The sequence below is a fragment of the Thermochaetoides thermophila genome (assembly GCF_000221225.1).
Source record: "Thermochaetoides thermophila DSM 1495 unplaced genomic scaffold scf7180000011815, whole genome shotgun sequence".
NCBI classification, from domain to species: Eukaryota; Fungi; Ascomycota; class Sordariomycetes; order Sordariales; family Chaetomiaceae; genus Thermochaetoides; species Thermochaetoides thermophila.
This window is the reverse complement of record NW_006383031.1, coordinates 1,311,471-1,325,277: the sequence shown is the minus strand read 5'-3', so window position 1 is coordinate 1,325,277 and position 13,807 is coordinate 1,311,471. Positions and strand designations below refer to the sequence as shown.

The 13,807-nt window shown below is 55.7% G+C and overlaps 3 protein-coding genes across 3 annotated transcripts; 2 read left to right on the top strand and 1 right to left on the bottom strand.

Moving 5' to 3' along the window:
* Positions 1 to 3,308: 3,308 nt before the first annotated feature.
* CTHT_0019780 (uncharacterized protein) lies at positions 3,309 to 6,601 on the top strand (the record flags this gene model as incomplete). The annotated part of the gene is made up of 5 exons (XM_006692399.1): positions 3,309 to 3,824; positions 3,898 to 4,443; positions 4,498 to 4,740; positions 4,801 to 4,987; positions 5,082 to 6,601. 5 exons carry the CDS (start codon positions 3,309 to 3,311, stop codon positions 6,599 to 6,601), a joined length of 3,012 nt encoding a protein of 1,003 aa, XP_006692462.1.
* A 1,648-nt stretch (positions 6,602 to 8,249) lies between these two features.
* Positions 8,250 to 8,598, bottom strand: CTHT_0019770 (mitochondrial 37S ribosomal protein mS37; the record flags this gene model as incomplete). The annotated part of the gene is made up of 2 exons (XM_006692398.1): positions 8,250 to 8,419; positions 8,490 to 8,598. 2 exons carry the CDS (start codon positions 8,596 to 8,598, stop codon positions 8,250 to 8,252), a joined length of 279 nt encoding a protein of 92 aa, XP_006692461.1.
* Positions 8,599 to 9,219: 621 nt separating this feature from the next.
* Positions 9,220 to 13,077, top strand: CTHT_0019760 (uncharacterized protein; the record flags this gene model as incomplete). The annotated part of the gene is made up of 3 exons (XM_006692397.1): positions 9,220 to 9,299; positions 9,414 to 9,670; positions 9,740 to 13,077. The coding sequence occupies 3 exons, from the start codon at positions 9,220 to 9,222 to the stop codon at positions 13,075 to 13,077; spliced, it is 3,675 nt and encodes a 1,224-aa protein (XP_006692460.1).
* Between the last annotated feature and the right edge of the window lie 730 nt (positions 13,078 to 13,807).

Below are 13,807 nucleotides of genomic sequence, written 5' to 3'. Positions count from 1 at the left end.
AGTGTCGATCCTTGGTGCGGTAACACAGGGCAGAGGATGTCAAGGCTGCCCATCCACATATGTTGTTGCAGCAGCAGCACCAGCAGCAGCAGTAGTAGTAGTAGTAGTAGTAGTAGTTATTGTTGTTGTTGGTGGATTTTGATTGATCGAACAAAGCGGTGGTTTAATGGTGTGTTGTCGTCGTCGGTTCGCGCCCGCCCAATGCCTCAGAGCCTGGATCCAGCATACAACTCCAGGGCTCCTTGCAGGTGGCTGACAAAAGGCCTTCCAGTGATTTTGCTGCCAGAGACTTTGGCGGCCCTCTCCGCCACTGGGGCCTGCTGCTTCGGGGTTCCTCGACGATCCTTGGATGGCTTGGATGGCGGGGAGAAGTGGGGCTGACTGGCTACGCTTGTCCCAGAGGGGCTAGCGGGGCTCTATCGCCCCACTGACACATCGGATCCAGAGTGGTGCCTGTTCGGAGCTGTAGTGTGCCGACCTGGAATCTTTGTGGAAGCGTTCCATGGGACATGATGGACATTGAGGATGACGCAACAACTTTTGCTTCCTGTCATTTTCACAGATCCTCGCTGCCTTTTCACGTGGTATCCTACAAAAGAACCTTTGAAAAGTTCCCCTCAGAGGTAAAGTCAAGTCATCTCCCTGCCCGAGACGGACCTTCTCTAGCGTCCCGAACTGTCGGGTCTTTCCTTTTTTTTCCCTTTAGTGTCATCCGCGATCTGCCAACATTGAAGCTCAGCCCCACGTCTTTTCCGTCAGTTTGTCTCGGTTCGTCGACGGAGCCCTCAGCCTTTGCTACCATTGCTTGGTTGCTTGTCTCCTATCAATCAGCCGACACCCAACCAGCCAGAGGTCGTTCCCCAAGATGCTCTCTCAATCCTCGAGACTCGCGCACTTTTCGGAGGGTTGAATACGCTGGCGCCTTGCACCCAACCATGGGACCCTATGACATCACCGGACGACGTTGGTGCATCCCGATGCCCTGTCGTGGAGAGTGTCGGAAACATCGATCCGAACACAGCCACGCGGCAGCAGACTGGGATGCAAATCGGCCATGCAGCCGGAATGCCATTGTCTAGGTGCAAGATTACCGATCATAGTGGTTTATGACGCCTGTGAGTGAAATACGAACCGCGCGATCTCGATAACGATTCGCAAGTTACCGAGAGACATGTCGGAAATGTTGCCCCCCACGGCCAACTCCTATTCTGCGATGGCGTGCTGCTGCTGGCATGCCCTTGGAGACAAACATGACCTCCGACTACAGATCAAGACCGATCTCTTTATTACCTATAACTCTAGGTGTAAAATCAAGAAGGCTGCATGAGTACCTAAACTAATTGCTTGCAGTGAGGGCGAGGGCAAGAAACGTTTGTGGGAGTTCTGAAACAAGCAACACGTCAAAATCATGCCTTGTGTGGGGGTAGCGCCAGGTCGATCAGCAACACGCTACACCAAGGGGAAGCATCCTCTCGCACAGTTCGCCATCCCTCGAGCAAGTCCTGGAAGCCTAAAGCGCCTAGTCGGGATTTCACGGTTTGGCAAAATACGTATGTATAAATTTCGAGCAGAAACCCGGGTGCCATGGAAGAGAGAATTCCATGTTTTTTTTTTTTTTTTCGGCACGCTATCCGAAAGGGCTGCCCCAGCCTGAAGGGGCATGCCACTGCGACGCTGGACGCCAGTTGTCAATGATACATTGTCCTGACTCTGTTGATGTTGGGATTATCGATTCATCCGACATTTAGGATTCAAGGTGGCGGCTGTAGCTATGATATCTCTCGTGCCAACGTTCAGGGTACAGCAAGTTTGACTATGTTTCCGTGGGGATGGACGGTCAATAAACAAGCTGTGGGATATGTATAGCTGGCATATGCATATATGGAGAGACCCATCCCATCTCTGAGCAAGTCAGCAAATGGTCGGCATGGGAGATGCTGGGCCTGAAGCTGCTCATTGCTGGCGTACTGAATTTCCATATAATTATACAACCCTGAGATAGGGTTCCCTCCTAGGTCCGGGCAGCAGCCATGGTAAAAGGCCGTGCAGTGCCATTGAGGACTCGGGGTACTACAACTCAATCGACCATCATTGGATCTCATCGGCGATGTTGCTGCAGTCGAGCGTCGAGCTGCCGCTGTTCCATTGAGGATTTGGCGAGGGGGCATGTACTTGTACCGCTAGATATGGAGAACTTCTCAGAAACTTTTACTCCCTCGGTGCATGTGCGGTGTACCGGTACCTAGCGTTGTCAGCGTGAGTGCCAGGCAGGAGCGGTCCGACCGTGCTGACCGCTGCCCCCGCATTAGCCTTTTAGCCCCCATTTCCCGCCCACACTCCAGGATGAGTGAGCCCACATCAGCGCCTCGCAAGTCAACCTGGAAGCCAAAACGGGCCGCCCAAACTTGGACCTCGTGCGCGCCAACCAACCATTTCCGAGAGTGGTCACTTGCCACGACCCTCGGTTTCAAAACCACCCTCGACGTCGTGATTCGACCCTGAGTACAGCCAGTAGGCTTCATCTGCGGCTGCTGTTTTTCATCCGCCTATTTTCTAGTCTTGAGACGACAGACGCGCATAACGGCCGATAGCCGCCAATCCCTAAACTAGCTACACCCAGCACCAGGCGAAAGACAAACCGATCGATTCAGCCCATTGTCCATTGTTCATTCGCCCTCCGACTCGGTTCCAGTTTCAGGGGGGAGGAAGCAAGTCATCATATTCCAACCAAACCACCTTCCCATACCATCTGCTCATCCATCCTTCGGGCAAACAGCTTCGCGACCGAATATCAAACATCGCTGTGCCCTCGATACCGGTAGAAGCACGAGGACGGCGATCGAGATTCCGAGCTCCGCGACTTGGAAGACGTGCCCTGCGTTGCGTTTTCCCGCCCAACCAAGATCAAGCGGATCGTGGAGCGACAGCGAGCGCCAAGCGAGACGACCAGGCCACCTCTCGCGATAACTCTCACCTGAACACTCACCACCCAACCGAGTTGTCTGATCGCAGCGACCCCCGAACCGCCGCATTCCACCGAACCCGACCGCGCTCAGCCTTCAATTCTCGAGTCGTTCGCTTCTTGCAGCGCCCGACATCCATCCTCGAGGCCGCGCAGAGCTCCGTCGATCCTTGTCTCGACATCCGTCCATCCTCCAAGGAATTGGGGCTGGCCCTATCCAACTCGCTCGCCTCGTGGACCCGCCACTGGCGTGCTGCGAATGGGGAACTAGGCCACGGCACATGCTTCCCTTCTTCGCATGAACTACGGGCCCTCCAGCTCCCTGCTTAGACGTTGAATGAACGAAATGGCGACACCAGGCGCCCCCCGCGGCGCGGCGACCTTTCCCGCAGCGACCAGCTCCACCACATCGCTGAACTCGCTGTCCGCGTCGACGACGATTTCGGCTCCCGCAAATGGCCAGCCCGTCGCTACCAGCAACATCATTAACCAGAAGGCCGATGCCTCGCGTTCCCTGTATCAAATATGCGTCACGTTGAAGCAGCGTTTGGCCAAGGTGCCGGGCTTCGAGCCCTACCTCGAGCAGCTTGAGCAGATGGCTCAGGATCCCGAAGAAGGAGGCCCAGTGGAATCCTTATGGAAGCTGCTTCGGACCGGGCACCCACTGCTCACCATCTACAATTCGCTTCAGCCCGAAACACCGCTACAAGTTCCCGAAGATGCCGCGCCGAGCGAGGCGAAGCGGTCAAAGATCGCCATTCTTCGATTCGTCGAGGCTTGCAAGTCCAAACTGAATCTCGCTACGTCCGAGGTTTTTATTATTACCGATCTGACAGGCAATGACACTACAGGATTTGTCAAGGTGTGTTGTTTATCCCAATGCCTTTGCCATCGCTGATATTTACCGTGGATCTCATCCTGACTTACGACTACAGGTCACTTCTGTCATTAACCATGTGCTCGACCTAGCCGAACAGCGAGGGCTGCTCCTCGACATCCAGCCCTATCCTGAAAACGAGCCGACTCAAACGACCAATTCGAAGATGAGTTACCGAGACTACATCGTACGCGAGTTGGTAGATACCGAGCGGAAGTATGTTCAGGACCTGGAGAACTTGCACGACCTTAAGAAGACGCTGGAAGAAAACGGGATCATTCCCGGAGATGTCCTGCATAACATCTTCCTCAACATCAACTCTATCCTGGACTTCCAGCGTAGGTTTCTCATCCGGGTCGAAACTATAAACTCCATGCCGGCGTCACGGCAGGAATGGGGAAGTCTGTTTGTGAGCCTAGAGGAGGGCTTCAACGCGTGTTATCAGCCTTTCATCCAGAATCAGCGGAAGGCTGGACAGCTCGCACAGCAGGTTTTTGATAAAATCCAGGCTACCGAGCATCCAGTCGCCTGCGATTTCAACACACTGGACGGCTTCCTGCTGAAGCCCATGCAGCGCCTTGTTAAATACCCGCTTTTGCTTAAGGTAGGTGGGACTTGGATCTGGTAAGGTTCGTTGGCCAAGCTAACCGTATCATAGGATCTGCTTAAGAAGAGTGACGACGAGGCTGTTAAAGCCGACCTCCAAGCAGGCATTGATGCGGCCGAGCGAGTGCTTCAAAAGGCCAATGAAGCCGTGGATCGTGATCTTCTCGATGAGGCCCTGGAAGACTTAATCGCTAGAGTGGAAGACTGGAAGAAGCACCGGGTTGAGCAGTTTGGCAAGCTGCTCCTCCACGGTGTGTACACTGTCATCACTGGCAAGGGTGACCAGGAGAAGGACGTAAGAACTCCCTGCATCTGGTCTGGAATGGACATAAAGCGTTGACTTATCGAACTTTAGTACGAGATTTACCTGTTTGAATGCATCTTGCTCTGCTGCAAGGAGGTCGTCCCTGGCAAGACCAAGGATAAAAGGGACAAGGCACGGCCGGCTCAGCCTAAGGTGCGCAATAAGAATGCCAAGTTACAACTCAAGGGCCGCATCTTTATGACAAATGTCACAGATGTGGTTGCCATGTCTAAGCCAGGTGCGTGCGAACCCTACGATTCTGTGTTTTCTCCCCTCCCTCCTCCCTTCCCCCCCCCCCCCCACTGCCGCACTTGCTTGCTGACTGGTATTAGGCTCCTATATGGTCCAGATTTGGTGGAAAGGCGATCCAGGTGTAGAGAATTTCATGATCAAGTTTCAGAATGAAGAGACCATGAAGAAATGGGCGGCAGGTCTCGAGCAGCAGCGCAAGCTCAATGCGCCTCAGCCCCAGGACAGCCCGGACAAGCCGCCACCGACATTTGCTTGGATCAACGAGCAGCAACAGAACCTGGTCAACCCATACGTCCAGCAAGAAGACTCAGACGACGATCAGCCCAGCGACAGTGCTCCGGGATCCACGCCGACCGCTTCCCAACCTCAATATCCGATCGCGATGCCAGGTACTATGCAACGGAACCCGTCAAGCACCAGCTTGCGCAGCCGTTCAGCGACGAGCATCGATGGTTCTCATCCGATGAATGGGACGTCCCGCGTACCACCCCCACGCTTTCCAGGCGTCCCGCCCGCCGTTCCTACTCCTCTCAGTCTAAGCACTCAGGCATCATCGCCTGTTCCTCGGGGCGCGGATTCCTATTTCTCGCCAGTGGACTCCCCCGCCAGCAGTCGGACAAGTACCACCAGCGGCATCTTTGCTGGCGGTTCAGGGTATCCATTCCCCAAGACCGGCTCATCTAACTGGTCGTCTGAGGATAACAACCGGTACACAGCCCCAGCAGCACCTCGTGCTCCGTCTCGGGACGGTTCGTCGCCATCCAATGCGTTCGGCGCTGCTGCCAATGGCCGCAATCCCAGAGGCCCATCCATGCCAGTTATGCCGCGGGACAACTCTCAGCTCCAACAGCAGCGTAGTCGCAGCTACAGCACGCCTAATATCAACGGCGAGTCGAGGGGCGGCGGCCAGATTCCTGCTGTTCCCAACATCCCGGCTCACCTCCAAGGGCATCCCCCGCACCCAACCCATGTGCGACACGATTCCAACATTCCGCGGAGCAACTCAGGAAGTCCCGCGCAGACCGAGCTTCCTCTCCGCACCAACACAAACTCTCCCGGTGCTCAGCGCGCAAGGCAACTCACCGGAGGCACCATGGCACAGTTCCCCACCCATCCTATCTATCCTCGCCAAGGCACCCCTGGCACTGTGACAAACCTGCCGCCACCAGGGCCTCCGCCTGCAGGTCTTCCCCCGTTGGCGCCTGTTGACCATGGCAGGCACGTTGCTCCGGGACCCGGCACAGCACCGCTCACATCGGGTCACAACATGGTGCCCCCCACTCCTGACATCACGATGCCGAACCAGCTCAAGGTTAAAGTCAACTACGATGGGGGTAACTACTTTACTCTCGTCGCTCAGTTCAACATTACCTACCAGAGTCTGGTCGACCGTATTGACGTCAAGCTCGCTCGGCTCACCAACAGCAGCATCGCTAGGGGCGATCTGAAGTTGAGGTACCGGGATGAGGACGGTGACTTTGTGACCATCGAGAGCGACGAGGATATCCAGATTGCCATCTCGGAGTGGCGGGAGACTCATGCCAGCTTGCCTGGCGCCATGGGCGAAATTGAATTGTTCTGCGTTGGTGAGCTACATTGATAGGCGGATGGGCAACGCGTGAAGCTTGCCAACAGCAGAATAAGTTCCCTCGTCCGTTATCAATCATCAACCCAACCGACATCCTTACAAAAAAGGGGGGGGGGTGGAGCTCTCTTCGGAGTCTTTGGCGTTTGGGAGCATATATGGCTATCGCTATTCGCAAGAGCTGCACGCCGGTCAAGGATTTCAATTCCACTTCAGGCGATCATACATACATACTGAGCGGGAATAAGTTCCGCAAGATCTGGTTGATACCCCTCTAGAAGAGATATCACACCGCCACTCGACATATCCACTATGCCACGACATAACTTCCTTTACAACCCCCACCCACGATGTCCACAATACACGGTCTAGCTGCGACCGTGGTTGGGGCACTCTCGCTTCAAACCTTTTCCTTTTGCTTTACTCATGCTCATATATTGATGATCCATGCATAGAGTCGCCCTACACATGCACAACCCCATGACCCTGGAGCTCTTTCCCATCGAATCGGTCGGCTACACTTCTCCATGCTTTTCGTGGCCGCCACACGGGGCTCAATGCAGCCTCGACCAGGGGGATTCTCAGGCTGAGTGAATGGAATCAGAAACCTTACCTGGAGATACCCCGTTTCACTCTCTCACTACACTACCCCCTTCTTGGAAATACTTTTTTGAGTCTTTTTTGTGTCTCTTCTCTCTCACATCATCATCTTGTCATCTCATCTTTTTCGATCAGTTGAGCCATCAAACCCATCGAAGCTGCCTACTAACTAGGACATGTCTCTATTTTACAGTTTTGTTTTCTGTGAACTCAGGTATGTTTCTCGGGATATGTGTCCATGGGGAATTCATTACTATTACTGCTACCATGAGTTGGCTGGTTGGTTGGCTGGTTGGTTGCTGTCAATATAAGTGGTCGATTGGGATGACACCGGTTCACTTCTCTTTTTTGTGCAAGAGGGAAGTTAAGTAGTGGAAGAGGATGGAATGTTGCCAGAGAGGTGCCGGAGACGTGTGAAGGGGGGGATGATGGAGGACATGAAGATACGGCAGACAGCAGACTTGAGCGGAAGGGGATGTAGATGTTGTTGCTTTTCATGTTGCTGGCCGTCTACCGGTAGTTGAGTGCCGTCTAGATCTGAATACCCAGGGAGCATTCCTGTTTTGAGAGTCGTTTTCCCGCTTGCTCGGTTATGTGGTGTAACAAAAACTGTAAAACTGCTGATCGACGGAGCTTTATTGTACAGAGAAAATACAAGTCTAGATGCCATCCTTTCGTCTAGCCTAATACATTACACCTTGACGCCTGCTTCTCGCCGTACAAAAATGTACATATATTTCGTGACGCCCTGAAGCCAGACTCCATCTGCATCCATCACGCAAGCTGGGCTGCACGAGTCGTTGTTATGCTGCGTGGCTGTAATATACGGTCACGTCATGGAGCAGGGATCTCGCCTTAAAACGACAACGGCAGACGGACGGTGCGGATGGGAAGGGCGGAGTATCAAGTCGATGCTGAGGCACATCATCCTCCTTCCATCTCCAAGTCGCGTGAAGTTGAAACCGCTGAACGAAGCGCCACATGTTCCATCCGGCCACAAAGCCTTCCAGGCAAGGCATGAATATGTCACCTGGTTCTTGCAAACTCCCCCTATTCAATTCGCTTATTTGTTCTTCGTGCCGGGCTGGGTCACACGGCGAGCGAAACGGGCTAGATGGTAGTTGATAGTGTTGCCCATCTTCCTCGGCGGCGGCGGGCCGTCCATGCACGCGCGCAGCGCCGCCTCGACGGTCTGGCAGCCGCGGCCATTGAAGCCGGCTGAGGCCCAGCAAGCTAGACACCAACAAGTCAGTCAACTGCCCGATAGAGGCATCGATTGAGAGAATGGAGAAGGGGTGCTTACCCAGCACCGAGGTCATGACACCCAGGCAAGGGTTCGGCTCCGGCTTGTTGGGGTTGCGCACACGCAGTTGGGGCAGCGGCGGAAGCCGCATCGGGTTACGGTTCGTCATGTTGAACAGTGGTGCTGCGGCAACCTCTCTGGCATCGCCTAAACGACAACGGGCTGGAGGGAGGGGGATCTTCTCGATAGAAGAGTCGCCGTTGTTCGCAGGAGCACGAAGTTTTGGTGGAGCCGACGTTCGATGAACCTCCCGGGCGGGAAAGATTTGGAGTCACGTGACGATAAGCCCCTCTTAGCAGCGTGGGTCATGGCGCGATCTGACGTTTATGTCTTGGCACCGCCGCGCTTTTTGGAGCTGTCAAGATTTGGGAACTCTTGATTGGTTGGGGCTTGGGAAAAGTAAACATGGACCCTGACCCTACCCTGGTCTTCTTTCTGGATGATGTCTTGGAGAAACCGCTGATTCTCTCTTTCTCCTCCGCAGCGACGCGACCTTCGCGATTTCTCCTCTCCACGTCGCGTTGAACCGACGAAGCTCATTTCGTGTCCGTTCAACAGAACATGAATTAGCCACCACTACGTCCATCTCCGACCATTTTCATCGTGAAGATACCCAACTTCTTCTATTTGCCTACCTTACCGATTACTTGCTTAGTTTTCTTCTGCTTCTTCAACTTCTTAGCTCTTGCTTTTTATTATAGCCCTAACTGGAACCACACAAATACCCACCATGTTTGACTTCGCATCCCCCGGCCCCGAGGCCGCGCGCGAGCCCAGCCCGACTCCCACATCCACAGCCACGTTCCAGCCGTAAGTCGACTTCGTCTCATTTTTTTCTTCGTCCCGAGCCATGTACTCATGATGATGGCGTAGTATTTCCGTTCCCGCGGAATGCTTTCTCCCTACCCAACTCATTCACCCTAGATCGTGGGAACGCGTCGCCGTTGCGCCCGTTCCCGGCATGCGTCGCCAGCCCAAGATCTGGAAGAGAGTGGCCGGCCTCGTCAACGCGCCGCTTCCACGCAACTATGTCGTCGCCATGACCGAGCTCGCTAGCAACGGGCAAGGTCCGAGGAAGCGCATGCGTCACGAAGGCCACATCCCCGTCTGGGGCGAGCCCAAGTGGCATCCTAAGATTGACGAGCCCCGCGATGGCAAGAATGAATTGACCAAGGCTCGCGGTAAGTTTTAACTCCTTCACTCACCACTGTTACACACTGCCGCGATTAGGTCTAACAAGTTGGTCACAGATGCCGTTATGAGAGCTGTTCACGATAAAGCACTGGCTGCCATGACGGCGCCTCTCCCCGCACGCAGAAGAACCACTTATGCCGAAGAGAAGCTCAAATGGGTTCCAAGGAAGCGCCATCACTCGCGTTGGCCCATCGAACCTAAGAAGCAGGATCGCATGGTTGCCCATCTGCAGCCCTACATCGAGTTCAAGGTTCCGTCGACTAGCGCCCCACCCATCGAGACCCCCTCCAAGCTCGACGCAAAGCAGATGGCCCGGCGTTGTACTCGGCGTCTTAGCAGATCGCCGTCCAAGCAGCTGGCCGCAGTTAGGCTGTCTCCCGTTAAGAAGTCTGCGCTGTTCATGTCCCCAGTCAAAAAGTCGTTGGGTTGCCTCTCCCCGACCAAGGTCGTCGACTCGCCGCACCGCACATTCCGCGTCAATGCTACGCCGACAAAGGTCAATCTCAACTCGATTAAGATTACCCCCCCCAGGAAGTTTCCTCTCAAGCCCTCTACTCCGACTCAACAAAGAGAGGACAAAGCGGTTACCTCGAGTGCGAAACCGAGCGTTGCTACCCCCGCTACCACGCAACCTTCTCCATCTACGCCACTTCTTCCCCTTCTCTTCGATTCTCCTGTCGTCGACTCGCAGCCCGAGCCGATATATGAGACTCACAGGCGCACCTCCCTCCACGCGGCCAAACGGCTCGATCGCATCTCTAGTGGCGCCGCTCGGCTGCTTGCGCTTAAGAGCCGCAAGAGCCCTAACCGCCGTCACAGTTTTACGACGTTGAGCAACGTGCAAGCCGCCACACCCAAGCCGACGAAGGAACGGCGCAACTCCTTTTCTAGCTTCCGTGCCGACCATAATGAGGTCGGCACGCTGACGACAGACAACTTGAGGAGCGCGAACGCGACTCTTAAGAATGCGCAACGTGTCGTCGAGATCGACATGAAAACCGATCTCGACATATTCGGCAAGCCCAGCGCGGCACCCAAAGACGGGGCTGCCACGCAGGGTCCGGTGCAGACGCGCGCCGAGACAACGCCTGCGCCCGCTGTTACCCCCTCTGCTGGGGTCGACTCCCCGTTGTCTTCGCTGGCCGCCCTCTTCGCTGCCGGCAGCAGAAATCCGCCCGACACCCCCGACGTTCCCTCGCGCTCGGCCACTCCCTCGGGCAATCCATCCCCGGCCTCCACCGAGACCCCCAGCAGGTCCTCCTGCCTGCCTGCAACCCCGAAAGCGGCAGCCAACGCGCAATCGCCAGCTGCCGAGGCTGCCGAAGTCATTGGTGCAACCAACACCTCTCCCGACGTCGACGCCACGTCGAGTGGCTTGTCGACGTCTGATTCGCCGAAGCCTGTCCCCAAGGAAACGACGCCCACAAAGGACCTGAATGATAATGATGAGCTCCTTGCTCACTTTCCCTCTGCTATCCAGACTTGCTTTGACGCGACTTCGCCATCGCCCATGGCCTCGGATAAAGTCGGGGATGCCTCATCTGAAACTTTAATTACGGCTGCTAGCAAAGATGCTACGTCCACCCCTACCTCTTCCCCCCCTCCCGCGTCTTCGCCCGAGCAAGCTACTACAGAGCATTCCTCTCCCCGGAAGCCATCACAACTTACTGCCGAGTTGGATGCCGAATCGTCTCCTAAGTTCACGCCCATCAATGGGCACACATCTTCCCCGACCAATATCACCTCGGGCTCCTCTCAAGAGAAAGATCTGCCGGAGTTTGAAGAGCCCACCCACGAGCAGCAGGTTGATGAGGACACTGTCATGAAGGATGCCCCCATTGAGGAGCTCTCTGCTGCGAGCAATGACAATGCCGATCAGCTTCGCGTTACCGCTACGGAGCCCCTGAAGCCCCAAGATGGCTCCACCGAATCCGACATGGACATGCTCCGCGACTTTATCACCAGGGTTACCGCAGAGAAGACTGCCGCCCTCGCAGCCAATGCCGCTGCCAAGTCTGAACGCCGCGGCCACATCTTCGGCGCGACCCCATCCAAGGTAGAATCCGACACATCCCCCAGCAGAACTCCTCTCGGCGAAAAGAGCCCTAACAGTCCTACCACCGGAAACAAGAAACGGAAGCTGGATGAGTTCAACAACGACGTCGCCTCTAAGGAAGCAGCCCCATCAGAACCTCAGCCGACCGGCCGCCGGCTCAAACGCCGTCGCAGCCTTGATGCTGTGCCGACTTCTATCGATGGAGAGAGCCCCGACCAAAATAACTCATCCGACCAGGCATCGGCTGGCTTGCGTCGCTCAACCCGCGCTCGCACCACACGCGTCGATCTCACTCGTTCCGCTCCCTCTGCCAACATCGCCCTCTCGCAGATCCCGCGTGCGCGTGTCAGTCGTGCTGGAGCCAGCCCCACGACCCCCGCAAAGCCTTCCCGTCCTACGCCTCAAGACCGTAAGAAGGAACTTGAGCTCGAGGCTCTCACGCGCGTCAACACCCGCAACAACAAGGGCGCCGCCATCCCGCCCCCGCTGATGCTCCTGATGCTGAACGCCGACCTGGAAGTTAGGAAGAAGGTCGGCATTGACGACGTAATGGAGCCCAAGAAGGGCAGCGAAGCTCAGGTTCCGGCCAAGCAGACCGACAAACCTAAGAAGTCGGTCCGCTTCGCCGAGAACCTGGTCAGTTATCGCGAACCATCCCCGACTGTGATAACTGGAGCCGAGCGCCAGGCTGCTGCTAGTCTGGAAACTGTCATCCCCGATGGGGATGAAATTGCTGAGGCTGAGCCGACTGTTGGTGCCGCCGTCGCCAAGACGCAGCCCGTCCTGGCAAAGAAAAAGGTTGTTGCCGGGAAGCGCAAGGCTTCCCCCGCCTCCACCGCCGCTGCTACTGCACCTTCTGCTGGCCCTGCTGGCCCTGCTGTTGCGCCTGCGTCGTCTGCGACCGCCAAGCGCTCCACCCGCTCGTCCCGACTGCCGCCCCCTAAGCCGGTCGCTAAGTCTGTCGTGCCTGGGGAGGCCCCCGCCGCCGCCGCTGCTGCTGCTGCTGGCTCTGCCGGCAAGAAAAGGTCGGCCTCTACGTCTAGCCCAGCCCCTGGCCGTGCTGCTGCGCCGTCTGCCCGTTCCCCGGCTGCCAAGCCGGGTGCAAAGCCTACTGCTGTGGTCCGTGGTGCCCGTACCGCTCCCGCTGGTGCCCCCCGCGCCAGCGCCAAGTCTGCTGCTGCTGGGTCCGCCCCAACCGGACGGACCACAAGGTCAACTTCTGCTGGGCTGGCAGCTAAGAGGGCCGCTGCAGCTGCAGCTGCTAGCGGCGAGGAGATGGAGGGGGTCGGTAAGCCGGCTCCGAAGAGGAAGGGGACTGCTGCTGCGGGGAAGGGGTGAGTCCGACTTAGGTGGGGGTGTTTTGGTTCAATTGGGGGGCTGCCTTTTTTTGTGTATGGATATGTTTTCGTCTGTATACAGTATTGTGTGGGTTGGGAAGGTTTGGTTTGGTTGAGAGTGGGGGTTCTTTTTGGCCTGCATCTGTGAGGGCCGGCTGTGTTGGGGATACCATCTGTTTGGTTGGATTGTTTTTCTGTTTATATTTGTATGGCATGCATGTACGGCTATCATGTCACGGCATAAATTGGGTGTTTAGGATTTGGTTCGTTTTGGTGGGATTAGAAAGCTGGGGGGAATGTCCTTTTGCTGTGTTGGTATTCTTGTATGGTATTTGTAGGGGTGTACATGGGTGGGGTGTGGTCTTGGGTTGGATAGCATGTGTATGTGTAGATGTCGAATTCATGGTTTGGGTGTATTCTCTACTTGATCATCGATTGTTTTAGAGTGATATCGTGATGGTGGTGATATACGGGTAGTTTTATCGGATGTCCTGCACTCCAGAGGTCCTCGAAGAGCACTGCGATGCAGACGAGTCTTGCTACCCCTGCAAGTTGTAGTTGGACAGTTGTGTCGACTTCTGGGGGAGCAGACTCTGCGGTCTAAGCAAGGTCTCATGCACCGTACAACCTAACACTTCTCACTCCCAACGCCTGCGGTTCAAGGCCATGGTCACCCTAGCGAACACTAAGACGCATCTTATAAGTTGGAATGGCCTAAACGGTTCCGAAAC